Source organism: Notolabrus celidotus, chromosome 19 (genome assembly GCF_009762535.1).
Source record: "Notolabrus celidotus isolate fNotCel1 chromosome 19, fNotCel1.pri, whole genome shotgun sequence".
Classification (NCBI taxonomy): Eukaryota; Metazoa; Chordata; class Actinopteri; order Labriformes; family Labridae; genus Notolabrus; species Notolabrus celidotus.
Window position 1 is genome coordinate 24,292,228 of NC_048290.1, and position 26,213 is coordinate 24,318,440.

Sequence of the window (26,213 nt, forward strand, 5' to 3'; positions counted from 1 at the left end):
GTCTTTGTTGTAATTCTGCGACCATTTTCTGTCCTGGTGTAAAATATAAGCTTTTATATTTTCATGGTGTGTCTGCATGTTGGTACATTTAGGCTGTACACACTGCAGTGCTGCTCAATAATGGGTACTGTCGGAAAATCACTCTGATAATACTTAGTACAGGTGTCCACATTCGTGAGTATTTTGTGTTTGACAACAGAAACAAAAGAGGCCTTGAATAGTTCTGACTTTTATGATGGTGTTTTCATATATTTGTACTGTGTCGCCATCTGCTGGACGAGGTGGAATTTACACACAATCCCTGCAAAGTGCCTACACATAGCGACATGATACAGATTGGCTATGATGAATTCACCAAAAAGCTTCATTACTGTCCCCAACACGGTTGAGCAAGACTTTGTAAATTATTTCCCGCCAAATACCTGCTATATGAACAGGGCCTACTGGTATTTTTTTTTTAATATAGTACACAAGAAACCAGACTGACCCAAACATTACATTTAGTTTTTTTGTGGCTGTTCTTGTTATTAAAACAATGGCACAGTGTTAGTTGAAAGTCAAAGTATAGACACTCCATTTCAAATATTACTCCAATACAAGTGAAAGTTGTCCTGTCAGATTATTACTTGAGTTAAAGTACTTAAGTACTTCCTTTTAAAAATACTTAAGTATTCAAAGTACTTCTTAAAATATCTCAAAACGTCGTATTTTCACAATACACAAGTGCAGTCAAGAATACATAGGAGTACATTCTGTTACATTATGTTTATTTAGAAAACATTACTTGAAATCTCTAAAAACTATACCATGGAATAAAAACAGAAACTAAGTTACTCCAAGCACAGACAACTTAGTTTGAAATGTTCATCTGGAATGAAACAAATGTTCTGTAGCTCAGCACACTTTCTCAGGTTGGACAGTGAATTTTTGTATGTTTGGGCAGAGTGTGAAACAGGGAGAACATTTCAAACATATGTATCATTCTTCATTTCAAAAACCTCTAACACTTGCTGAAGATATGGACATGGGTGCTCAGGTGGAGAATTATCGCCATCATTACCACCTCTAAATGAACTGCCTGATCTGAGTGAAATTTGCTCTGTGTTTGATCTACAGGTACGACTAAACCACTGAGACAAACAGAACTACACAAACACATTTTACTGCCTTAGGGATCAGATTTCAGAAAAGAGAAGGAAATTCATGAGCTGACTTCAGAGCAAAAGTAGTGAGTAACTAGAGCATTGATGGAAATGTAGTGGAGTCAAAAGTACAATAATTGTCTTCTGAATGTAGTGGAGTTAAAGTAATAAGTTTCCAAGAAAAAACAATATTCAAGTTAAGTACAGATGCTCAAAAAATGTACTCAATTACATTTACTCTGTTACTGCCCACCACTAGTTGAAATGCCCCCTTCACGCTGAAAACTATATATATTGACTTTGACAAAGAAAATCTAATCCGGGGTCCATTCTGCCAGCAAAGCTAATTGAGAAATGATCAGAGCCTTTTAAAGACCAAAGGATGAGGCTGAATTCTAATTGAACTGATTTTAAAAGGTGTTATGTGTGGGTCACATCTTCTGTCAGTTCAGGTCATTGATGTATTTCAGGAAAATCCCAAATACATGCCGCTTTGGAACTGTTGATTTTAAGTAGTCTCTTGTCTTGTCACATTTATGATACAGAATTTTAAAGATTGTTTTTTTTTAAATCCAGATAACCAAGGAAGTTCTTGTTTTATAGAGAGTTGATAATAATAACAACAATAATAATACATTATATTCAAAGGCGCCTTTCTGAGCACTCAAGGTCACCGTACAGGGCAGAGTTTAAAAAAGGAACAATATAATAATTAGGCTGATAAATCGACAGGACAAGATAGTGTGTAAATAATAGATAAGAAAAAAATGAACAGGATCAAAGTAAATATTACAGTTTAAAAAGATGTTTTGAAAATGGAAAGAGAGTTGATGTTACAGATGTCTGGTGGGAGGGAGTTCCAGAGGCGGCGGGTCAGAGCAGACCAAAGGCTCTTGACCCCATGGTGAGCTATCACTCACTCTTAATAGGAGAAGGTTTATTTGCCAGTCTATTTTTTTTATCATGCTTCTTAATGGTTGTTTTTATAGATATACACTTTTACTTCATATCAAGAGAGCCCTGCAGAATGTGCCAGATTAACTCTATTAAGTAACTGTGTTTAAAGAAATCCATAAAACGAGTCATATTTTGTTTGGATGCTGATACTCTGTTACAAAGTTAAATATATGTTATGTCTGCTCTATTCATAACTGGATTACAGAATTACACTGCCTGAGGTTCTTCTCGCTAAAATAAGCAACAGGCAGCACTGCAGTGGAAAAAAGTGAAGATACATGGCTCTCTTTTTTCTCCCTAGAAATGAAATGATGTAGAATTCAAAGAAAGTACAAAAATAAATCAGGAGTGTATTTTAATATTTCTTGAGAGTGCCTTATCTGTTGATTATATCAAAGTTTAGTGTTCATGTAATATCAAATTTAGCCAGCTGTAATGTCTGATCTAGCAGCTTACTAGCATAATAAAGTTGTCCGATTATTAAATTAGGTATAAATACAAAATATTAGTAGCAGAATCATCCAGAAGTTCTAAAAGTTTAAGTTTACTGGATCTCACAGTGAATCAAATTCTATAGACCACTAAGTGGCGTAGACATCTTTAGATGTGAGACAGATACAAGCACGAGTGGGTGTAATAACTCTTGTCTGCTAAATGTAGATGTACTGTAGCTTTAAGCACTCAATATACTGTATACTTCTGGAAGTCCTCTTGGTGAGTTTACAGTTATTAAGATTTAATACAGAAGAAACATGAATTGAGGTTAACTCAACAAAATTTTAAGACTTTACCCTGTTTTCTTGTTTGGAAGGGGTTGAAATAATGCTAAGTTAAAGAATAAAATGTTTGGATATACTGTTTAATCTTTAAATGTTTCATCAGAATCTTAAATGCTGGGGAAAGAAATATTTTTGTATGAAATTAAATACACGTTTATTGTCGGGGACTGAAAGGACAGGTTTATATTTTTTTCTTCCTGTTTTTAAAAGAAAAACTCAACGTTGAGTCTCTCCTGTTGTTTTAAGTTTATCAAAGGAGAATCCAGCATTTTTAAACCTGAGTCAAAATTTAACATCTTTTGTTATTATTATTGTTTGCCTTTATCTGGACAGAAACCGGTGCATTGAGTAGGAAACTGGTAATTTCCTACTTCCCAGTCCTGCATGGAGGACTATAGCCTCTGTACATGGGATGTGCTATTTATTCCCTGAGCTAAACTGGGCTCTAAGATCCATATTTTTAAATCTAAAATTGTTGTTTGGTTATTTCTTAAGGCCTCCAAACTCTTTTGATTAGAACTGTAGTTTTACCTTGAGAAAGACAGGACTTGCGGGTCCACCCTTGCCTTGATCAGCACACTTTAGATAAACAGATTATACAGCTCATTATTCATTTAAATCCCAACTCATGTAAAAACAGGACCCAGGCTTTTAGTACGAAGACTTCCACAGCATGTAGTAGTCTTTTGAACAAGTTCACTTACTCACCAGCAATTGTGCTGTTTAAAAGATCTTCAAAGAAATCGAGAAAAGTCACGCTGTTGTTACAGTTAGAGTCATGTTTATTTACAGCCAAATCCTGAACAAGGAGGGAAAGATGGGGAGAGGGCAGAGGGATGGGATTAAAAGGAGGCAAAGTGTTTTTAGATCAAGCGCTTCAGGATTCATGTTTCACTACACAGTTCTTAATTTATTTATTCACCATTTTTCTATACAGAATCCATTCAGCTTTAATATCAATGCACCAACAGAGCTGGAGTCCTCTGCTGGAATGGAGAAGAGGTGGAAAGACAAAATAAAAAAAACTAAAGCACTAAAAAAAAAAAAAAAAACAAGGGGGTAAAAAGAAATCCATTTTCTATAAAAAAAAGAAACTCTTCTGTTATCACCATGATCGTCATCAATTATTTCTGTATGTATATATACACACATATATATATGTATATATATGTATATAAATCTATATATTTTTTTGTCATGTCCATGAGGAGGTGAGGGGGGTTTGTGGTTCCATGATGTCCAAGTTTAGACGACTGCACTGAGTGGCCTGGCAGCGTTCAGGTCCTAATGTCAGTCAGAGCTGACCAATCGCAGTCTTTCTGACCTGCAGCCTTTGTCCCGCCCACTGACGCTGCTCTGCGTCAGTGGGAGCTCATAGGTCCAGTCCAGTGCCTTGGTGTCGGCCCGCAGTGCTCAAAAACTGCAGTAGCCCTGTTGATTCAGTCTGAGAAATGATACACTGTACACTTAACATGCACGGCCAGATAGCATAAAAAAAGTTTTTTAAAAAAAAAGGAAAAAGAAAAGAAAAATAGCCAGCAAACTGCGTCGTCCGTACATCTCTCCGACTCATCTGCACTTTTTCCAGTATACATTAGATATTAACTGACAAGCACCACGAAAAAGTGGAAGGACAAGAAAAAAAAAAGAAAAAGACTGTCAGGGACCAAATGGTGACAGTGAAAACATCCTATAGGTTAGCTTTAAATTCTAACTTCCATTTCTGAAGGGTGTAACTGATTCTCTACCCTCCCTTAGGTCCAAATAGACATTATGATGTTATTTCATCAGTCACACACACACACACAGTCACACACACACACACATACAGTCACACACACACAGTCACACAGTCACACACACACACACAGTCACACACAGTCACACACAGTCACACACAGTCACACACACACACACACACACACACACACAGTAACACACAGTAACACACAGTAACACACACACTTAACCGTCCACCCGGAGAACCCTTCATCACTATCTAACCACAGTACGTCTTCATCTGCAGGCTTTTACAATAGCCAGGTCTCCATCGGCTGAGGTGAAACACTGACATTTACAAAGTTCAGATGAGATGTGCTTGTTGTGCTGCTCCGCTGACTTTGTCAAACGAAAAATAAATCAGATATTGTCATGCTTTGTACACTTGTAAAAGAAATACAATGTTTTTAGTGTTGCCGTTGTTGACAGTAATACGTGTCAATTTAGGAGAGAAGCTCAGTACAAAACCCAGCATTATGTACAATGTTAATTAAGATGAAAAGTAACAGCATACCTTTAAATTAATTCAACATTCATTTATTTGATAAAAAAAAAAAAAAAACACTGTTTACATTTCCACCTGTAAGGAACCCCGGTCTGTTCTTCTTTTTGGAAAATTTTCACAAGTTAGACAAAATCACACCCAGCTCAATGGAAACCTGACTACTGTCACTGTTTTTGAACATGTTCATGATTTCAAATTAAAACCAAGTAAAACAACCATTCACTCATCCTTCTGCTCTCTCATACACACACTCACACACACACTTACACACACACTTCTACACTAGAGCAGGAAACTAACGTTTTCATCAACCAGCCACTGATGCAGATGTTTTTTTTCCACCCACAAAAAAAACCATCTGCTACTTTTTATGACAATAGCTAACAAAGTTTAGAAAATGATCTCTGGATGACGTCTGCTTGCCAGTCAACTTGTAACAACCGGCAGCCAAAGTTTACCAGAGTTTGACTGATGGCTGGTGTCAGTTTCCCACCCTGTTCAACATGCTCTCGAACACAAATACAAAAACTCAAGATACCGCAAATACACATATATACAAATAGAAGCGGCCCCTCAAATGCAGGAGGCATCTTAACAATTTATAATGCATCATTTCTGTATATGCCAAGAATAAAACTTTTTCTAAATAAAATACATAGTTATCTGTGAGGGTGGGGGATGGGGACAGCAGATGAACAGAGAAGGAGGAGGAGGGAGAGGAGGTGGAGGAGGAGGAGGAGGTGGAGGAGGAGGAGGAGGAGGAGGAGGAGGAAGAGGGGGGGAACGCCAGGGTAGAGCCGTTGTGGAGGGATGGTGAAGAAAGAAGGGGGAGGAAAAGGGGATGCAGGGGGAAGACTCTTCTCCTTTACTGTGTTGCTGCTCCCGAGCACTGTCCTGTGCTGCCGCAACACTCCGCCTCTCCTCTGTTTGCTTGTAATCGTTCCAGAATAATAATATTAATAATGACCACGACAATGCTAAAAAAATATATATAAACCCCAGCCACGTCTCTCAACCCTTAGTCCACAAAAAAGGGGGGGAGGCCTGGCCCTCGAGTTCATCTGAGTCGGTGTCAAACAGAGATGCAGAGAAATGAAAAAGACGCAAGAGGAAGAAGGAAGAGAGGAGGCCTGACGAATGGAAAGAGGGAAGTGGCAAATGAGACAGACTATAGCAGAGAGGAAAACGGAAAGAAGATGGGGGTGGGGGGCGAACGAAAACAGCGAAGGCAGGATATGCTGTAATGAAGAGGAAACAAACAGAAAAGCGGAGATGAAACGAGGGGAGGATGTAGAGACCAAAGATGAGTGGTGTTCTGGGGCGTTTGTGATCCACACACTGGTGTCCTTCTGAGGGTTTTTTTTTTTTTTTTCACAGAAGATTGGCGGAAAGCATGAACAAGTGATGACGACATGGCCTCACTGTGAGTGCGCCCCCTCTCCTTCCCTCAAATTAAGGTGAAGGATCCGCAGTCCTCCCCGTGCTGCTCGTGTATCCCACGGTGCATCATACCTCCAGGAAGCGGGAGCTGGTGGTCTTGGTGTGGAAGGGCTCGGACCACATGCGCCTCAAATCCCCCTGTGGACCACGGACAGTTTAGACAAGAGTCATGAGCCTATGATTCAACTTTTACCCGATACAGATTCATTGAGCTTGTAAGCTGTGAAAACATTTGTTACACTTCTTATTAGGAGTTTGTAAATCATCTGGCATCAATGCTCCTGTGAACACTTTCTTTTCACTTGCCTCACACAATGTCCTAAATTTCAACATTGAAATCCCCTTAAGTATTACCATAAATCCAGAGCATAGGTCGCATTGGTTTGAAAGACACATTCAGTTTTTGGAGGTCTCACAGAGGAAAAATCATTTACCACTGTCTGCCTGCGTGAAGATTCACCCTACATTCACCAAAGTCCACAATTTACAGTTTATGTGTTTCTCAGCTCAGGGTGGGGTGAATCAGCAGGTTATGTTTTTGTTTTATCAGGCTGTACTGGAGAATATTATTAGGCATGGGATGACAGCATGGTATGGTAACCTCTCTGTTCAGCTGAAAACCAAGCTCTCTCGCCTGGTGCACACTACCATGAAGGTCATAGGGAAGACTGGCAACCCTTCCCTTAAGGCCATTTATGAGCAGTGTGTTCTTGGGCAGGCTCAGAGAGTACTTGCACATCCTTTACTCTGAGAATGAACTTTTACCATCTGGAAGAAGGTACAGAGTCCCCAAGTGTAAATTGAATTGTTTTAAAAACTCCTTTGTGCTGATTTTTTACTACAATTTTAAATAGTAAATAGCCTGCTACGATTTGGACAGTGTTATGGTGTTCTCTCTTTAAGATTATGATGTGTGTTGTATGCATGTGTACTATATATTGTATTTTTTCTTATTTATTCATGCGTTCTTGTGTCATTGTGGCAATTTTTGAAGGAGCAGGTAACGTGCAGCACTGATGTCAAAGACAAATTTCCCTACGGAGACAATAAAGTACATCGTATCGTATCGTATCGTATCGTATCGTATCGTATCGTATCGTATTCTCTGCCCTTTCTAGTACCATCTGTTTGCCAAATGTGGGGTTTGCAAACCTAGCAAGCAACAGTAGTTGAGCTCAGTCTATGGTACTTAGATTGTTGTGAAGCTCAGATCACCTGCGACCAATGTGCCCAGAGTCGCACTACCCACCTCCACTGAATGCTTGTCTTATATAGCAAGGTCTTTAAAATCAAACCAGTGCTCCCCAATGTTTAATTTCTCAATAGTGTGGCGTCAATTTCTTTGAATGCATGATTATGACCTAATGAGGAAGAAAAAATGTCAAGCAGTGGTGCTGCCAGCCTTGTAGCCTTGGTAGCTATACATCCCGGCATGCTTTCTCGGCGAAACTGCGGCTTCTAATGCACAATGAACGGAGGCACATTTGAAATTGTGTCAGGTTTTGTGTTGTGGGTAATGGTGGCGGTTCCACTAGTGGTTCTAATTGTGCAAAATACCTTTCTGCATTTTATATGGTCACATCAGAAGTGCATTACATACACCAGATTTGATGCTATTAACCTAACAAAAGATCATCAATGACTCTCAGTTCAATGACTCAAATGTATTAGTTGCCATTTTTACATTGAAATTGAGCACCATTACAAAGCTAAGCATCTGAAGTCTGCGAAACAAGTTCTTAAAACAAGTATATGTTGGGTCAGGATCAGCAGCATTACCTTCAGGTAGGCCATAGTGAGCAGAGGCAGCAGGGTGAAGGGCACCAGGTAGAGCAGTGCAGGCTGAGCAGCGCGGTGGATCCTGGAGGCCACAGTGGCAGTCAGCAGACCTGAAAACATCATCACATCATCACAAATCACACAAGAGTTCAAAAATCATTCTCAAGTAATAATTGAACAATCAAAATCATATCCACGCTAACTGAAATAATTCCTCCTCCTCCTCCTTCTTTCTACATCTCTCCACCGATTGATCGCTTACCCACAAAGTATCCGATAAGAGTGCAGTGGAAATAGGAGACACGCTGCATGCGTCCGGACATGTTGGGCCCCGGGACTTCCCCGTTGGCTTGCTTCTTGTAGTTGTCATAACGCAGGACGAAGCATAAGAGCAGCCCCGGCATCACAATGTCTCCTATTCCCAGCATGGAGAAGTGACTTCCTGTGGAGCTGCATGGACGAGAAAGAAGCAGAAAAACATGAATAGAGAAAAAAACCACAGAAATCTAAAAGTTTAAATCCCTACCAACTGCTAATGTTTGAATTTAACTAAGAGTGGTTTGTCCTGGGGCAAAGCAGACAGCAGATTACAAGTTTCAAGTTTACATTTCATCAAACACTCACACTAAACCCAATATTTGTATATCCCAAAGTTAACTAAAGTCTCACCTGGGAAAGACCAGTTTTCCAGGTAAGGAGAGACGGGGGACATCGCGGCCCATCCCTGGCCCCAGGTGGAGCTTCCTGGACAGGACGTCTATGGGATTTTCAGCAGGCTGGGTGGCGACTTTGACCATCACATTACTGTTGAAGATGTAGGCTGAGAAGAACACCTGCAGGGACAAGGCAGACTCCTTCATAAGCCATCACAAAGTATTTCATTTATTAAAGGATAAAAAAACAAGAGGTATTGTCGACTTCTTTTTTTTTAGCCAGTTAAGTATTTAAATGACCAATTAACTGATCAGATTTATCATCAATGTATTTCCTATTGTGAGTTTCATCTCTAGTTTAAATGTTCTCATTTTATTTCCCATAATGCTTTCACTGCTTCAAACAACTCATCAAGCAAACATACTCACCAACTGATCTATAAAATCCAATAGTTCACCATAAAAATGATGGTACACATAAATTGTTATTGCCGACCGTAAAAATAAAACTGAGGTTAATTGCAAAAAAACCTGCTCAGTGGCAGGACATCCCCACAGGCTGTGCAGGTGTATCTCAACAGATTAGAATGTTGTGAAAAAGTTCATTTTAATTGAACAAGGTAAACTTTCATATAATGTTCTATTTGTGAGATATAAAGTGGAATATTTGATAGTTTTTTGGTTTTATTTTGATGATTTGGCCTGAAGCTCAGTAAGTAAAGCCAGTATCTCAAACTAAAAATATATTTTCTAAGTTCAATCAAAAAAGTGTCAACTTCTGAAAAGTATGTACACACTTGATACTTGGTTGTGGCTCCTTAACCACAGATTATAGATTAATTGTAGCATAGCATGTAGCACTGTTGAGGTGTTATTGAAGCCCAGCTTGCTTTGATAGTGGTCTCCAGCGCGTCTGTACTTTTGGTATGGGTGTTTCTCATCTGACAAAGATCCTACAGACTCTCTCTTTCAGTCAAGTGGCAACCTCCGGTCTAAAAATATGAGTCCAATGCGGAGGTGCTAAAATCTGTAGTTCATCGAGGATCCGCTTGAGGCTGGCTCCGAAAGTACCGGAAACCACATACACACCAATTCAAAGAAGCCGATCTTTACAGCAGAAATAAACATGTTTACAGCCTGGTACAAAAGACGAGTGTAGTCTAGATAGCTCATTTCTCTATCGGCACACACTGTGAGGGGGGTGAATTTATTTCTAACGCGACAATTTTGAAGATACTGAGTCTTTCAATGAGAGGCACAGCTGACTTGATTGACAGGTGGGAACCTAGCTGTTGGCGAGGAGACTCAAAGCCCGCCTCTTTAATGTCACAATCGCTCAACAGCAGCAATATGGTTCCCGCCACCGACTGGCCTCAAAACAGCGTTCAGAAACAGATGGGTGAAGTCACAGATACTACGTCCATATTTTATACAGTCTATGCTCTCAGTTCAGTTCAGTTCAGTTCGCTTTATTGGCATGGACAGTTCAGTTATTCTAAAGCAGTGTACAAAACAAAAACAATAATTATAATCATACATTTTTTCATAGATTACACTGCCAATACATGTTTTATAATATAATACAGCTGATCTATGCCTTTGATTTGTATTTGTGTGCACATTTTGCTTCATTTTATTATTCCTTTTTTTGATGAAAACCTGAGAGGAACTCAGTTTCCTGTTATAAAAATGTCTCATAGGTGTTGTTAAATGATGGAAAATACACCCTGCAGTTAATCAAAACAAGTAGTTACTTCCCGTAGATGTCCACAGTCACTGGCACATGCCCTCATATTAAAATCATCACTCATGAGATATTGCTTCTCTTGACTTTGGGGACACTGAGTTTTGTTTTTGGAGCGATCACTGATTCAAAGCAGAGATGATGCCAGACATGGCTAATGAGCGAGACCTGGATGTACCAGCACCAGAAAAGACATCTTGACATGAATGTTTTTTAATGCCTCAGAGGAAACAGTGATGCTCATCCAAGTTTTGGCTCAGCGAGACACTGGCTGTCCTTTTCACCTTGATTTTTCTGTTTTATTTCTGATTATGAAAGCTGAATTTTGGAGGCAGCTCTCAGCACTAAAATGCTCACAGAAAAAATACTTGCTGTAGAAAGTAAAATGCAACACATCTTTAGTCTTGAAGAGTCTTGCTGAGATTGTTTAATGGGGAAAGTACGACTTTTCATAAAGAGAATGATCAAAAAGGAGTATAAAGTCAAATAGAAATAAATATAATGGAAGGTCTTAAATTGTTTGGTTGCTTCATTGTGGATGTTCCTTATTTTACCAAAATATTAAAATAAAAAAAATCCGTATTTGCTTTTGTGCATTGCCTTTACACTGCTTGGCAGTACCTGCATCCAAATTGACTTGAAGCACTTTGTTACTCTTACTGATCTTGTTTCCTCTTGTCTAGATCTTTGTTTGTGTTGTTCTTGTTCTCATATGTACGTCGCTTTGGATAAAAGCGTCTGCTAAATGACATTGTAATATTGTAACATTGTAACAAAAGGATGGGAGCACATCTTACCCAGAACACGTCATAAATGAGCAGTCCGGACAGCAGCAGGCAGGACACCTTCAGACTGGGAAGCCGCACAAAAGCTATCATGGCGACACACAGGCCCATGGCTAAAGCTGAACAAAGAAAAAAAGAAGATACACCCAAGACAATTAAAATCACATCTCCAGAGTTTGAGCTGAAATGAGCTGAAATAGCAACACGGGAACTGATTTTAGGGAGTTTATTTAAGAAACATTAATTAATGTGCAGCCAGGCCAAATTAATTAGTCAAACTTTTCTGATGAAATCTCTCTGCTTCTGTCCTAATTCACTTCTGGGTGCATGTGGTGAGACTGAATAAGACACAAGATGGTGTAAAGTTGAAACATAAAAACAGCAGAGTTTTCAATGAAGTGTTCAACACCACAGCTGCATTTCAGATGTTTCACAATAAGATGTCAAGACGACGCTCTCATCTTGGACTTATTGTCTTTTTTTTGACAGTTTTATCTGTGCAAGTGTTTTTATGTTTAATGATGAAATGTTGCCATTTGTCACAGTCTGCTTTGTTCACATTACTGAAAAAGGCCGCTGGTAATATGTTTCAAATGACTGAAGTCAACTGGGTCAAACAAAAGACTTACACACACCCACACACTTTTTTCTGCTTTGTCAGTGTTTTCTTCTAAAATACCAAAGATCAGTTAGCTTAAATGCCAGTTCTGTTTTATTTAGCCGCTGACTAATTCTCCCTGTATTAGCATGCGGCACACTGCAGTGAAAGCCTGAAAATAACGCTGCTAAAAGCGCTAAGACTGAGTCATGCCGAGTCTTTTCTTTCTCTAAAGATGATGAGAACTTCACTTGGTCTGGACTTGTTTCTTCCCTGATGATTAAGAGCATCAAATTAGCTCCTATGGTAACAGTGCTTCAAACTGTGTTTAAAAATTAAAGCCCATAATGTGCTGATGGTTCAATGCTGCTTGTTTATTGCTGTTGACAAATCACTGTGAAGTCCCCATGGCCTGACAGTTTCTCCATCCTCATGGTTCACAACCTGCTCTTGAACTTTTCTCTACATATTCTGTAAAAATCAGGGAAACCTGCTGCAAATACAGCGACACAAGCACTATGAGGGATCATCTTACCGTCCATGAGAAGCCAGTGTCCAGTCAGCACCCAGATGAGCACCAACATGACAGATAGGGAGAAGGAGAGGAGCTCGGCCAGAGTGAAACGCCCACAGCAGCCGAAAGAAATCCTTCAAAAACACAAGAAATGCTTCATCACACAGAGAAACATCTTATTATACATCGAGGTGAATATACTTTACAATGTACACTGCAACAACCGAAATCTAAGTAAGATTGAATATCTCAGATGAGGGTGAAATGTTCTTATTTTTTGCCTGATAAGATCGTTTTTTTCACTAAGCAGTTTTGATGTTCGAGTGTTTCTCTTGTTTTAAGTGTTTTGGTCCTCAATGATCTCAGTAAGATATTACAGCTTGTTACTGAGATTTCATGACCTGTATTGAGTTATACATGCCTGAAAGTAAAATATCAACTGTTACAAAGCTGTTTCATCAACACTCACAAGTATAAAACTGATTTTTCAAAGTTATAATTTCTTATTTCAAGCATGAAATAAAATCATGACTTTGACACAATTGTATCTCTTCACAAAATTAAAACAAATGACAGCCAAATGTAATCCACTGTTTTATTTTCAATGAAACAATAGAAAAGATGTACTACTATATATTAGTACAGTAGGCACAGTACTGTAAACTGACACTTAATATTTAAACATTTAACATTTCAAACCGTTTCAAACGGAAATAATTACATTCAGATAAGTTCTTCCAAATTACAAGGAATTAATATGATTTATGAATTTCACAGCTTTTGGCTCATTTAAGAAATTTAAGAAAATTATTCTAAATTATGAGAAATATATTCTTAACTTTTGTCTTTCCGTCAAGAAAAGTAAATACGTTTTTTAGTATAACTTTGCTGCTTCCAAGAAATGTAATGCCTAGTACATGTCATTTTGTCAAGATAATGGCACAAGCATTTACTTAATCTAAGAATATTTTTCAACATATTGAGAAAATAACTCATATTTTTTTATTTCTTTCAAGAGAAATGCACTTGCTATTAGTGAAAATACACTTATTTTAAGGTTTTTGGGGTTCATTGAGGTTAGATTTTTTTACTTGTTTTGGAAAGTCTTGACAAGACAAATTTTCTTGTTCTATTGGAAGATAATTTTGCTTAGTTTAAGTAATATACCCCAAATTTTGGTAATTTTTTCTTGCTTTTGAAGGCGTGCTTTCTGCAGTGTAGTGTGTTAGTGTTGCAGTGTATGAAGGAAGGATTGGCCGCCTAAGTAGTAAATGAAGCACTCATGTTTCATTCATATCTATTTGAGCAGTTAAGAGAGAGATGCTAGCTATGTTTTATTCTTCAGCTAATTCACTCTCAAACAGTTTCACAGCTCTCCCCCCTCTGACTGAACTGAAGCAGGATTTACCCTGATTTGCGTGAAACTGAAGAAAACCAACAAGTACCTTCAGAAGATCTAACAGAAAAACTCTCAAGTGACAACCCTCAGATCTGATCTGCACTATGATGAGGGTCTATGATGCAAAAATCACAAATATGCTTGATATAGATGATTTTAATAAACTGGAGAGTTGCAAATCAGTGACAGAAAGGAAGCAACAACCGTGTAACCACAGAGCGCGTCTCTCAGAGAAAGAGACGTGCTGCTGCTGATCACGATGAGCAGGAAACAAAGCGCATTTCAAAACTGGATCGCACTTCTTTTGGGTACGTTCTCGTTTGTTGTGTTTTTAGCTGTTGGCTGATGTGATACTGTACTTACAGGCAACCCCTTCTAACATCCTGTTAACATGACTCACCACTGCCACTTTCAAAACAACAAGCTGAGTTCAAGCTAAACCAAAAAGTCTTCTTAATTCATTTAACTTAGCTTCTGACCGCCCTCATTTTAAAATCAACTACATGATTCACTGGTCTCCTCTTCTGGTTGGAAAACCCAGAATACTAAATTTATCTGGAAGAAATCCTATCTCTGATATTTGGTTATTGAAATGGTGGGTTATGTTCGAAGTGATCTTGTGTACTTTGATTTTAAAACAAGACATTGACTCTTGAGTCCAGAGGCAATTCAAATCATTTTTATGCAGCATGTAAAAAGGTTGGTTTCTGCTATAAACAGAGCATATTTCCCTTTAACTCTCAGCCGGTTTAAGCCCTGCAGACACTTTCCGTTTTAACTTGAGGAGAAGTGGATTTATGAAAATATGCTGAGTCACTAAGCTTTATAAATATTTGTAAAAGACATACAGAGCCACATGGAGCTGCTTGAGCAACAACTTGCACTATTTACAGACACAAAGAATCCACTTGGTTTCCTTACTTGTTCTGTGGGGAGCAGGGTCTGGTCAGATACTGGCACATTGGCAACAAGAGGAATGCAAATGCAATTGTTGCAAGAACTGAGGAGAAGAAGAGGGAGAAAAAAAACACACAGCAGTGAGGCCAAAGTCCTGAAACACCTCGACATCATGTTCCAGGCGTATTCTGTCAGCTTAACGGGGCAGTTTCCGTAATTAAAGGAGATAGGAGGCCTTCCCCTGTGTGTTATTACTGAACAGGAATGAGAAAACTGAACTACAGTACATCTTCAACTGCAGAGGTTCTCTGTTGCTTTCACTTACCTGCAGTGCAGATAGTGAAGACCACCTGTACCGAGTCAAAGAAGAAGAACATGACTAGCAGAGACACAGAGGCTCCTATGGGCAGGAAAAGAGCCTGTGTGGAGTCTATAGTCTGAATACCTGCAAAGCAACAAAAGACATCAAAGTGAGGAAGATAAAAATGCAGAGTGAAAACATGTCGCTTAAAAGACTCTCACTAGGAAACAGCTATCACAGGAGAGCCCAACTTTAATGCACCTCCTGGAAATGACTACAGACATTCACAAAAAGGGAGAGGATGACAGCATTAGTCCATCATAAATCATAAACTGGAACAATTTACTTCAATTTGGGATAAAAAGGATTAACTGCGTAACTCCCCTGTAGGCCTGATTTGATTTCATTAATGAATGACAGCGCTCTAAGGACAACATCACTCCATTTCTGTTTCCTTATGTTAACACATTGTGTAGGAACATTTTGGGACTCATGGCAGACAAATACCACAGATATTGCTGCTTTCAGGCAGAAACCTTGTATTTTTATTTATTTTCAAAATATTAACATTTTTGGTCACCCTCGGTGCGTGTCAGTAGTTGGTGCACATTTTCAGCCAATGAAAAGCATTAAAAAAGGAGCTTGTGGTTGGGTCAGGGATGCTCTTTATTTTAGCAGACTCGATAAGATCAAACATACTCCTGATCCACAAACCAATCTTTTAAATTATGGCGGCCTCTCTTTGACCTTATAAAAACCATGCAGTTCAAGGACGCAGCTCAATAAAGCTGGTTGCAGATTTTGAGTTTTTTTCTTTTTCCACCGGTTATTTATTTTGATCCTTTGAGGCTTTGAATACCTTCTACAGCACAACACTCAAAGAAGAACATGATCTGTTGTTCTCAATGTAGATGATCACGTGGTGTTTTTTTTTTAAATTTTATTTCTCAGTTTGTTTTTGGGATTATTATTATTATTATCATTATTATTATCATCATCATCATCATCATCATTATTATTATTATATATTTTTTAATATATATATTTTTTCTGTTATTCTTATTGCTTTTTTTTACCTTTTCCACTTTTGTTTTTAATATTAACCTATTTATCTTATTGTAGTTTCACTATCATTTATTTTCCTTTTTATTTATTTATTTATTTTTTTTAATTATTATCATTGACTATTATTGGTTGCTTTTTCGTTCATTCACTTCTTGTGTTTCTCATACATAAAAGATCACGTGCTTTAATTGTTTACATTGATCTTTTGTTTGTTATATGTAAAAATTCAAATAAACAGATCTTTGAAAAAAAAAAAAAAAGAGCTTGTGACTCAAACTGATTCAGGTGGTTTACATTTCCTGAAAAGCTGTAGTTTTGGAGATACAAGGTTTCAACCTCAAAGCAGCTACATGTAAAATGACTGACACTAGATTAAGATGTTTGCATGTGAAATAGAAACATTTTTGTGTGCTCTGGTCTCTTTTTCTTACACTCACTGTTGTTCGTGCTGCCATTATTAAAACCCCCTGTTGTCGTGGTGTTTCCATCTTTATCCTTCTCCTGGTTCTCACAGTCCATGTTTAATGACCTGTAGGAGGGAGGGAGAGTGAGGGAGAAAAAAAGAAGAAGAGAAGGAGCAGAAACTCAGAAATCTGTGACCAAAATCTCAAAAGCATGTGAACTGTTGCTATGAGGAGAAGGATTGTGTGGGAGCCTCACTCTACCTCGAATGAGATATGGACCATGACACCTCGTAAAAATTGGTGGTTCTAAATCATGAAACTTTCTCTGCCGTATCACAATGACAGGACTTACTAAGACATCTGAATAAAGGCTGCAGTTATTGTGTTTTTCTCTGTAATAATAAGTCTTTTTTTTTTAAAATCATGTTTTCACTTCAACCAAAATGTCTTACTACTTACAATACAGCTGTGATAATATTCAGGGGTAAACTAATTCACCAGTTGGGGGCTCTTAAACTACTAAAGAAGAGAGGGGGAACAAGATGATGACAAGACCGTGAGTGATGTTTAAGAGTCCAAACCAAAGTTATGATGTCGTCACACATTTGTTTCAGGTAGTGTGATTTCACGTTTTAATTAACCTTATGCCCTTTACATGCGTGACAAACCCACTCTGTGTTGTCATCACGAATGTGAGCCGCCCCCTCCTTTACCTGCATTAGACTGATTTGTAGACAGTCACTGTGTCTGCCATCATTGTATGTCTTTATCTCATCCTTACATATAATAAGTGATACGTCTGGGCTAACTGTGAGTCTGTTTCTATACATCGTTAGGTCTTTGGATCAAATGTCTCTCCTATATTTGCTCTCCATCTCTCTCCTTGTGTGCCCCATGTTGTTTAGTTGTGTTGTCTTTCAGTGATTGTACAGTCTGCTGGAGCTTCCTGTTATTCAGAGCATCCAAAACATTTTTTCACACGAGAAACAAAACAAACCATGTTTCGATTAAACCACAGAGTCTGGACCAGAAGTATCTGAGGGAAGCATTAAAGAGCCTTTAGCCTCATGCTGCATATTGCTACACATGTCATGATACATAGCTAAGGACTGTTTCCTTACACTAGCCTGCATTTACAGCTGTGTGGCTGTGTTATGATTGAAACAACAGATGGATGTCCAGGTTCAATACACTCAAGACAAGCTGAGCTCTAAACAAGCTATGCTAACTGTGGCTGTAGCTCAGCTCTGAGCCCCTCCAGACATCCTGTGTGCTCTGAGAAACTCTGCAGAAATGCTGTTTTCTTTCTTCCTCTTCCCCCCCCACTAAACTGCTTTACTCAGTGTCATCACATGTATTAAATAAACACCTAAACTTACACAGAAAATAAAACAGACTAGATATGTGACGGCGAAAAAGGATTTCCAACTTTTTGCTAGCTTTGGCTGAAGCTATCCTCTTTAGCAAGGTTCTGTTGTTGCTGCTGTCATACGATCATTTACCAGAGGTCAGTTCTTTTCTGTTGCTCTTAAATAACAGCCACGTGTGGGAGAAATCATGTTTACAATTTCTATGCAGACTATTGTTTAGGAGAGGAGGAAAGAAGTCAGGTTTTGGGACGTGTATCCAATTAGATCAGAGTTTTGACTCAAGCAAAAATACTAGGGGTGTAAGGATACCCTCATCCCACGATTCGATTAGAATCCTGATTTTTGGTTCACGATACGATTCACTCAAAATTTAAATAACTATTGTTTTATTTCAATTCTCAGATGTGGACAGTTTCAATCTATATTTGTTCTCTTATATTTCTTTGTAAACAAAGTAATAATTTTTTTTTAAGGTGTGTTGTAACTCAAATAAAAACACTGCACACTTTTTTTCAGCACCTTGCAAAAAAACTAAAAATAGCCACACAAAAATACCTTGTTGGAATATTTCAGAACAATTATAGAGAAATGGAAAGAGAAGGATTCCCAAATTAAAGTTAAAATATTAAAACAAATAAGGTAAATCTCTTTAAAGTAGGGATGTAAATTTCAAGTATTTTCCTTGATGGATCTTTGGAAATGTTAACGATCAATTATCATTTCACCATTAAAAAAACGGGAATGTTTTCCATGTCAAAAACAATGCCAAATGCGTTTTTACCCCTACATCAAATTTCCCCTCATGACACAATGTATATTACTGACGGTATTAAACAGCTAAGGATCATATGGAGGTGTTCAAAATATTAACACGCTGAATATCAACGTGAGGAGCAGGCTTATAAATAATCTCTGTGGATGCATGGTCATAGAGTCAAGAAGACTCAGACTACAACATGTGGATTTACTGCAACAGGACAACTTAACAGGATCAGATTTGGGACTCACAGTGTCCAGTTTTCTGTCTACTCGTTCTTATTGAGAAAAAGAAGCATTTAAACGTGGTCAGGTGTCAGCCAGTAGCACAACCAGGTCAGAATCAGTCCGGTGGCAGAGAAAAAAAAGCGCTCGTGGAGACCTGTCACTCAGCTGCAGCCCCCAGCTGAGCGTCTCCGCTGAGCTCAACACCTTTAGTCAGCTGATTCTGAAACATGCTTTAAAGTTAAAGCACCTCCACTCAGCGAGTGACGAGAGAGCAGCGCAAGAGACGAAATTATGTTGAACAAGTGGAATATAATGCAGATAACACCTTCTACTGTTTAAAAATAATATCCAGATACAAATTATGATGAATCGACTTTAGTCCACCCTTATTTGTATCGATTTTTAACTGATTTGCGATATATCAGAATCAGCTTTATTGGTCAGGTATGCTTGAACACAGAAGGAATTTGACTTTGGTATATATATCCTTAGATCCCTAAAAAATACTACTCAGTAGTCACTGCAAATAACTAATTTGATGATTAGTTGAGTAGTTTCTTGCCCCCCTGCAGACATAAGGAGAGACACCTATTTGATGGCTGAGCAAAGTTTTTGTAGATATGCTAGTTAGATATCATATACGAATGGATATATAAATATTCTACTTTTGCATTGAATGTAATTTTTCATGTTTATATTTTCATAGAAGTTCTCCCAGAACTCTCTGACCCCGCAGAAGTCTCTGTGTTTTTCTCCAGCTCTGAATCTCACCCTTTTTACCTGCAAATGGCACTTATGCTTTCCTATGTCATTAGTAATATTATCATGTTATTATGGAAGTTTTTTTTGTAATTTAATGTCAAAAAGCAAACAGCTTTCAAATGCCCTTCAACCCCTGTCAGGCAGCTGAACCACATTACAACCAGGGTCTAGTAACAAAAAGAGAAAAACTACATTTTAAAGATGGGTAATAGTCACATGAACTATTCAATTCTGTATCATCAAATAATTATTTGAATATTCCAAAATCACGAGTCATCCCTAGATGTCAATACCAGAAACCACATCTGAGGCTGTATCAGAGGAATTTCTGATTCTAGGAGAAACAACTCTTCAAAAGAACTGTTGAGAAACAGGTGGACAGTCACAAACTGCAGGTATATTATTTTGTATCCCAAAAATAAAAAAAAATCACAGACAAAAATAAGCAGATTATAAAAACCTAAATCCACCCAATGGCCATAATCTGCCACCATTTTCTGTCTGATGTGTTCCTCTCATGACGTCCGACAGTCCCGTATCTAGAGTGTGGATTGAGCATCATTCTGGCACTGTGCTTTCTGCCCGGCACAGATGAAACATCTACTCTCTTTTTATGCAGACGTAGTTCATCACAGAGGCAGACACCTGATCGAGTCTGCATCTTAATCCAATAACAGATGGATTAACAGAAATACCATCCTCTCTCCACAGCCGAACAATGAAACTCGATGATGTCATTTATTGGATGATATAAACAAGTTGGTTTTTTTTTGTCAGTGTCCTAATGGACCAGAGCGATCAAAACAGCATTATCTGTAGATTCTTCTAATGCACAAAGGTATCAAATCACATTACACCAACTGTTCACTCCGTCCAGCTGGGCTGAGAAAGAGACAAAAACTGCTGCAACAAGTGTTGTTCCTTCACATTTAAAGGGCCCGATGAAATCCGTTTTAATTTTTTCCAAATTCAGTTTTTCCCATTTCCATTTTTTAGAATTCTGTTTTTTACCCTTTACACTTATTTTACCACCATATAGTGTGTACCTTTTGTGTCAGTGAATAAGTGGGATGTCAGCCTCTGTATACATTGCAACAAAATCCAAAACAAAGTTTCTTGAATCCGCTGACTTGTTTGAAGCAGCAATTAGGGCTGGGTATCACCAGGTCCCTGGCAATTCGATATTATCACGATATTTTGCCCACGATAATGATACTATCACGATACAGTGATTCTGCGATAATCGATATATCGCAAGAAATATCATCCACGATACATCACGATATCTGTGTCACTGAAGAAATTCAGAATTTATTGACGGCACTGAATCCATTTCCCAGGAATTACAAAACATTGTCAATCAATTTCACATGAACGACAGCCAAGAAAAACAAAGTATCTTCTGTACATGTGTTCTAAGTCTTAGACCATATGTACAGTAGATACTTTGTATCTATCAGAGGCCCTCAATAGGCGCCCCCGGGCCGCATCCGGCCCACGGGCTGCCTATTTGTGGCCCCCGAACTGTTATTCCTTCACTCTGTGTTTTGGTCTGGTCAGCACTAGTATACCGCGACTTGTTTCCATGCCAACGATACGCAGAAAGCATGTTACTGGGCCACTTAGAGTTCACCGCTGCGACTGCAATTTTTAACTTTCACTTTCGTTTTTGGAGCAGATCGCAAAGCAGCTGTAGGACAGCTGGCTAACAGGAAACGTTAGCATTAGCGTCTTGAACCGTCCTTTCCTCCACAGTAAGCTCTGCAAACTCTTTATCACGTGTGGTTCCATTGTCAGTATAGTAAAAGCCAAAGTGGGCCCAGACTTAATATTTGAAATTCGACGGTGCATCTTTCAGGTGTTTTTTTTCTGCTGCTAATCCTCCGCCTTGCACCATTTTCTTTTTCTTCTTCTTTTTATTTCCTTTTAAAGAGTTCTCTACAGCAGCACCCACTCTTATTCATGCTAAGCGCCATCATGTGGAGGCTTGAAGTAATGACTCTGTAAATCAAAATTGTAGCAGGCTCTTGTGAGAGATCTGTTCAGAACGGCTGTATGTTTATTGTTTAAATATCGATATTTGGTGCCAGAGTATCGATAACGTATGGCAAGACGAAATATCGTGATATATTGTAGTATCGATATTTTGGCACACCCCTAGCAGCAATGCTTGTCTGTAAGTGCAGGTTGGCCTGGCCAGCATTAGCAGCAGCGTGTTTCTCTGTTTTTCACATGGCTTTTGGACGACAAGTGGTCATCACACGTGTTTTTACGTTTCCACTCCACAGTATGTTGGCAGAATTTGCAAAAACCTGACACATAGAAGTCATTTGGGAACTGTTCAGCTCTGTATTTTGGACTAAGAGATGAGTTTCGTAGTTTTTTTGCAGACTTAGCCGGTGTTTCTGGTGGCCGCTTCGACATGTTGTTTATTTCGGAAGGGGGGAGGGTGAGTGTTTGTGAGGAGATGCACGGGTGGTGCCTTGAATGAGCGGTCCCCGGAAACATTTCCCCAGACAAACATTCCTTCTCCTCATGATGACAGCATTTCAGTCACATTATGTCAATTTTCCGAGATATTCAGCTTTTAACAGTAGATTCCTTTTTTATTGGCCAATTCCACGATTCCGTCCGTGTACAGGGAAATCATAGGGCCCTACATTTAGCCAAATAAGTCAATTTCTGTACACGGTGGAAGCCAGAGAAAACAGCTCTTCACATCATATGCATGCTAAATAAACACTTTTACCATTTTCACAACAAAATGCAATCACTTTTTACTTCCAGGGGGAAAACAGACCACAGAAAGTCCATGCAGGAGGGATTATTGACTCAGTGCCACTCACCTGAAGCTGCCATACACGATGAGGAGGATGGAAATGAGGAAGGTGGACACCTGGCTGGAGTCAACTAGGGAGTACGCCCTTAAGAGGAGAGAGAGAGAAAGGTATGCAAACATGAGCACAAAAATCTGTGTATTAAAAACAGAAACATTTGCATATCATCCTCTGCGTATTGCTACAGACAAAAGTCCAGTGTGGTTTTACTGCTAACCCCAATAACAGTTTCCATAACAACTATCTCCACTCAGACATCACTCCCATTAGCCAGAACAATGGGCATTATGTACTTTTCTATTAAAACTGAGGTTAGAACTACCTCAAATATCAAAAACAAAAAGTAAATCAGACTTCAAATACTCGAACATAACTACAATGAGGACATTTGTTGTTTGAGTCCATTCCTGATCCCATGTGCTGAATGAGGCTCTTCATCAGTTATATGTCAGTATTAAATAAGATGTTTGATAAGCTTCTTTAATCATCTTTGTATGGGGAAAATTCAGTCTCAGTAATTTGACCCTGCATGATTCTTTTCTGAGGGAGACAGTGACGGGTTGTTGTGACACATATTTGAAATTCTTATTCGGAAAAAACCCTCGAGATGTGTCATCTTGTTTTCGAAGGGGGTCCAACATCACAAATATATAACACAGACACAAGTAACCAATATATTTAACAAAGGGAAAGGAAAAACAAGTAAACTTAACAACATTAAACAGGACATGAAATAATACTGCTGTGTGATTCACCAAATACACAGAAGTGTCCACTTTTATCGATGTGCTTTAACAGAAGATTTCACCCGAGTGTGTTTTAATCAAGAGGTTTTTATTCTTTTTAATGCAGTGTCACTGGGTGTATTTTATCATTTTATTTTATCATTTTTTTGTTTTATATTTCTGATTTTTTTTTAATCTTTTATCTTTAGTTTTTGTATTCTTCCAACACTGTATTTAATTCTTTTATTTGTCTTCCTCACATTTCTCTTTTATTGTCTTTTAGTTTCTTTCTAATTTTTAAAGCACTTTGTAACCCTGTTTTGAAAAGTGCTATATAAATAAAGATTATTGTTATTATAAGTATTATTATTATAAGTATTATTATTGCTGAATATTAATATTTTGATCCGATACTGCAGCTACATGTGTGACAGACACTAACTCACTTAAACCTCCATCGGGCTACAATAATGTGGACTGATACAATAAAACCATACAAGATATTGACATCAATATGTGTTCACTACATGAGCAGAAATGGTGCTGAGGATGTAGCTAAAGAGTGGACAACCATTCCACATGTTGGGAAGTTTTAATTTCATAAATGCAATGTTAAAACTAAATCAAGCTCTATGGTGCGTTACACATATAAGAGTGATCCCAGGCTGATTAAATACTGATGTGAAATTGGTACAGAGTATTTACGGACACCTAAAGCCAAGGTATCGAGACAAATAGATTTTGTTTAAGTTTGATGGAAACAGACTTGGAGTGGAACTGGTACGAGAACAAAACTTCTGAGATTAGAAGCAATAATAAGATTCGACTTTAAAATTCTAAAAAAAAATCTGAAAGCATTCCTGTCTTTTGAACCGTAAGTGTCTTTCCTATTGAATTCTTCTCTTTGATCAATTTTGATCAATTCAACCAAATTCAAATTAGACACGATCATGGTTGAACAGTTTTCCATCCGTATCTTTTTAAAACCAGCACACTGTGAAAAATAAGTAAAAAAGGGGACAAATCTGCCGCTGTAATTTCAGTCAATCATTTAAGATGCTGCACTTTAATAGTCTCATGCTGGTTGTAGAAATCATAACCACTTTGAATCTCTGCAGCACACAGTCACATTTCCTTCCACACAACCACAGCTAATATGTGGAGCAGAGGGAATTATATACCCGGGACTAGGATCAAGAGCTTTAAGACGAATACAGCAGCCAGTGTTAAGTAACCAAGCAGTATATATAATTTATGTTAGTTCTGCACAATAAATCACGGTGACGTCAGCTTTGCAACATAAGAACTTACAGTAAATATTGCAATAGTCTGAGTTCACTGTAATAAATAAGGAAAATATGTAAGCAAACAAGTGACGCTTTTTCCCTCCTCATGTGTACACTTCACCTGTCAGTAGAGGCCAGCAAATAAAGGCCATACTTTCTCATTTTTCTGCAATCAGATGAAGCTAAAGCTAGCTATCAGCTCAGAGTAATTGGTGCAAACCAAGCGGCAAACTCCGGTCTAAATATATGCAAAAGTGCTAAAAATCATTCATCAAGGATCTGCCAAACAAGTGTTTTCAGTTTAAAGCATGTTTGGATGTGAAACGGCTGACTGAAGGTGTTGCTCACAGAGGAGACGCTCAGCTGGGGGCTGCGGCTGAGTGACAGGTCTCTTTTTTTTCTCCACTGCCAGACTGATTATGACTCGGTTGCGCTCCTGGCTAACACCTGACCACGTAAACATTCTAATTTTACTCAATAAGAACCAGTGGACAGAAAACTGGACACTGCGAGTCTAAAATCTGATTCTGTTCAGTGGTCCTGTTACAGTAAATCCACATGTTGTCTGGGTCTTCACTGACCCTGCGTCTGCAGAGATTATTTATAAGCCTGCTCCACATGTTGATATTCAGTGTGTGGATTATTTTGTACGCCTCAATATGATCGGTTCTTCTACTGAGGCCATTTTTAAAGATGTCAACAACAAAACAACAAATCAAAACTTAGCGTGGCTGAAGTTGTTTTCTTCATCCCCGCTCACACGTGTCTCGTTCTTCAGAGATTTTTGGCCGTCGGCAAACCAGCTGAACGGTGCATTACGGCCACCTACTGCATGCATGTCACGTAAGGTTGCGTCTGTGTACATGAAACTTTTTTTTTTTTTTTTTAATCGCAGCCTTTTCGATTTGAAAATTGCATTCTATTACATCGCAATGTCGGTTTGAATTTGAGTAATCGTTCAGCCCTAGTTTACAGCCTGGTACAAAAGACAAGTGCAGTCTGGATAGCTTGTTTCTGGATCAGCACACACTGTAGGGGAGGGTGATTTTTTTTTCTAACGCCGCAATTTTGAAGATGTTAAGATAACGAGTCTTCCAATGTGAGGCACAGCTGATTTGATTGACAGGCGGGAACACTGTAGCACCATATTTTATACAGTCTATGGTGCAACCTTGAGAATTTCATAAGGAATATCTGTTAGGTAAGGGATAATGTATGATTAGCAGGTAGTTATGGAAAATCTAATCTGGACCAGGAGAGACAAGACCCCCACCCTGAAGGGGCTAATTTAGCATGCTAACTGAAACTAACATTTTATCCATACTGTTTACCAATATGATGCTAACGGAAACTAACGCTTTTACCTCACCTAACCGTCTATGGTGTCAACTAGCAAAACCATCCAGAACTGTTTTCTGTGGATTGAATTGACATGAAGTGTGATCCGTTTGCCTCTGGAGTCGCTCATTTTACTGAAAGTTAATCGTCAAGGGGGTTTTTATCAATCA

At 38.5% G+C, this 26,213-nt stretch overlaps 2 protein-coding genes across 3 annotated transcripts in view; one reads left to right on the forward strand and one right to left on the reverse strand.

The window, feature by feature from the left end:
* Positions 1–3,734: 3,734 nt before the first annotated feature.
* The window catches only part of sppl3 (signal peptide peptidase 3), a 39,544-nt gene continuing 17,065 nt past the window's right edge, over positions 3,735–26,213 (reverse strand). The window contains exons 2-11 of one of the 2 annotated variants that reach the window (XM_034709104.1): positions 22,704–22,781; positions 16,769–16,866; positions 15,297–15,416; positions 14,996–15,074; positions 12,697–12,809; positions 11,576–11,682; positions 9,051–9,214; positions 8,644–8,831; positions 8,382–8,491; positions 3,735–6,740 (exon numbers count right to left, since the gene is read on the reverse strand). In XM_034709104.1, the coding sequence (XP_034564995.1) occupies positions 6,669–6,740; positions 8,382–8,491; positions 8,644–8,831; positions 9,051–9,214; positions 11,576–11,682; positions 12,697–12,809; positions 14,996–15,074; positions 15,297–15,416; positions 16,769–16,866; positions 22,704–22,781 (1,129 nt within the window). In that variant the 3' untranslated portion in view covers positions 3,735–6,668. The remainder of the gene's footprint in view (positions 6,741–8,381; positions 8,492–8,643; positions 8,832–9,050; positions 9,215–11,575; positions 11,683–12,696; positions 12,810–14,995; positions 15,075–15,296; positions 15,417–16,768; positions 16,867–22,703; positions 22,782–26,213) is intronic. The other variant, XM_034709105.1, reaches the window with a different exon arrangement.
* Positions 21,380–26,213, forward strand: part of gnaz (guanine nucleotide binding protein (G protein), alpha z polypeptide) — a 67,142-nt gene continuing 62,308 nt past the window's right edge. The window contains exons 1-2 of the mRNA XM_034709106.1: positions 21,380–21,611; positions 22,645–22,804. The gene's annotated coding sequence lies outside the window, so the exon portion shown is untranslated. The remainder of the gene's footprint in view (positions 21,612–22,644; positions 22,805–26,213) is intronic.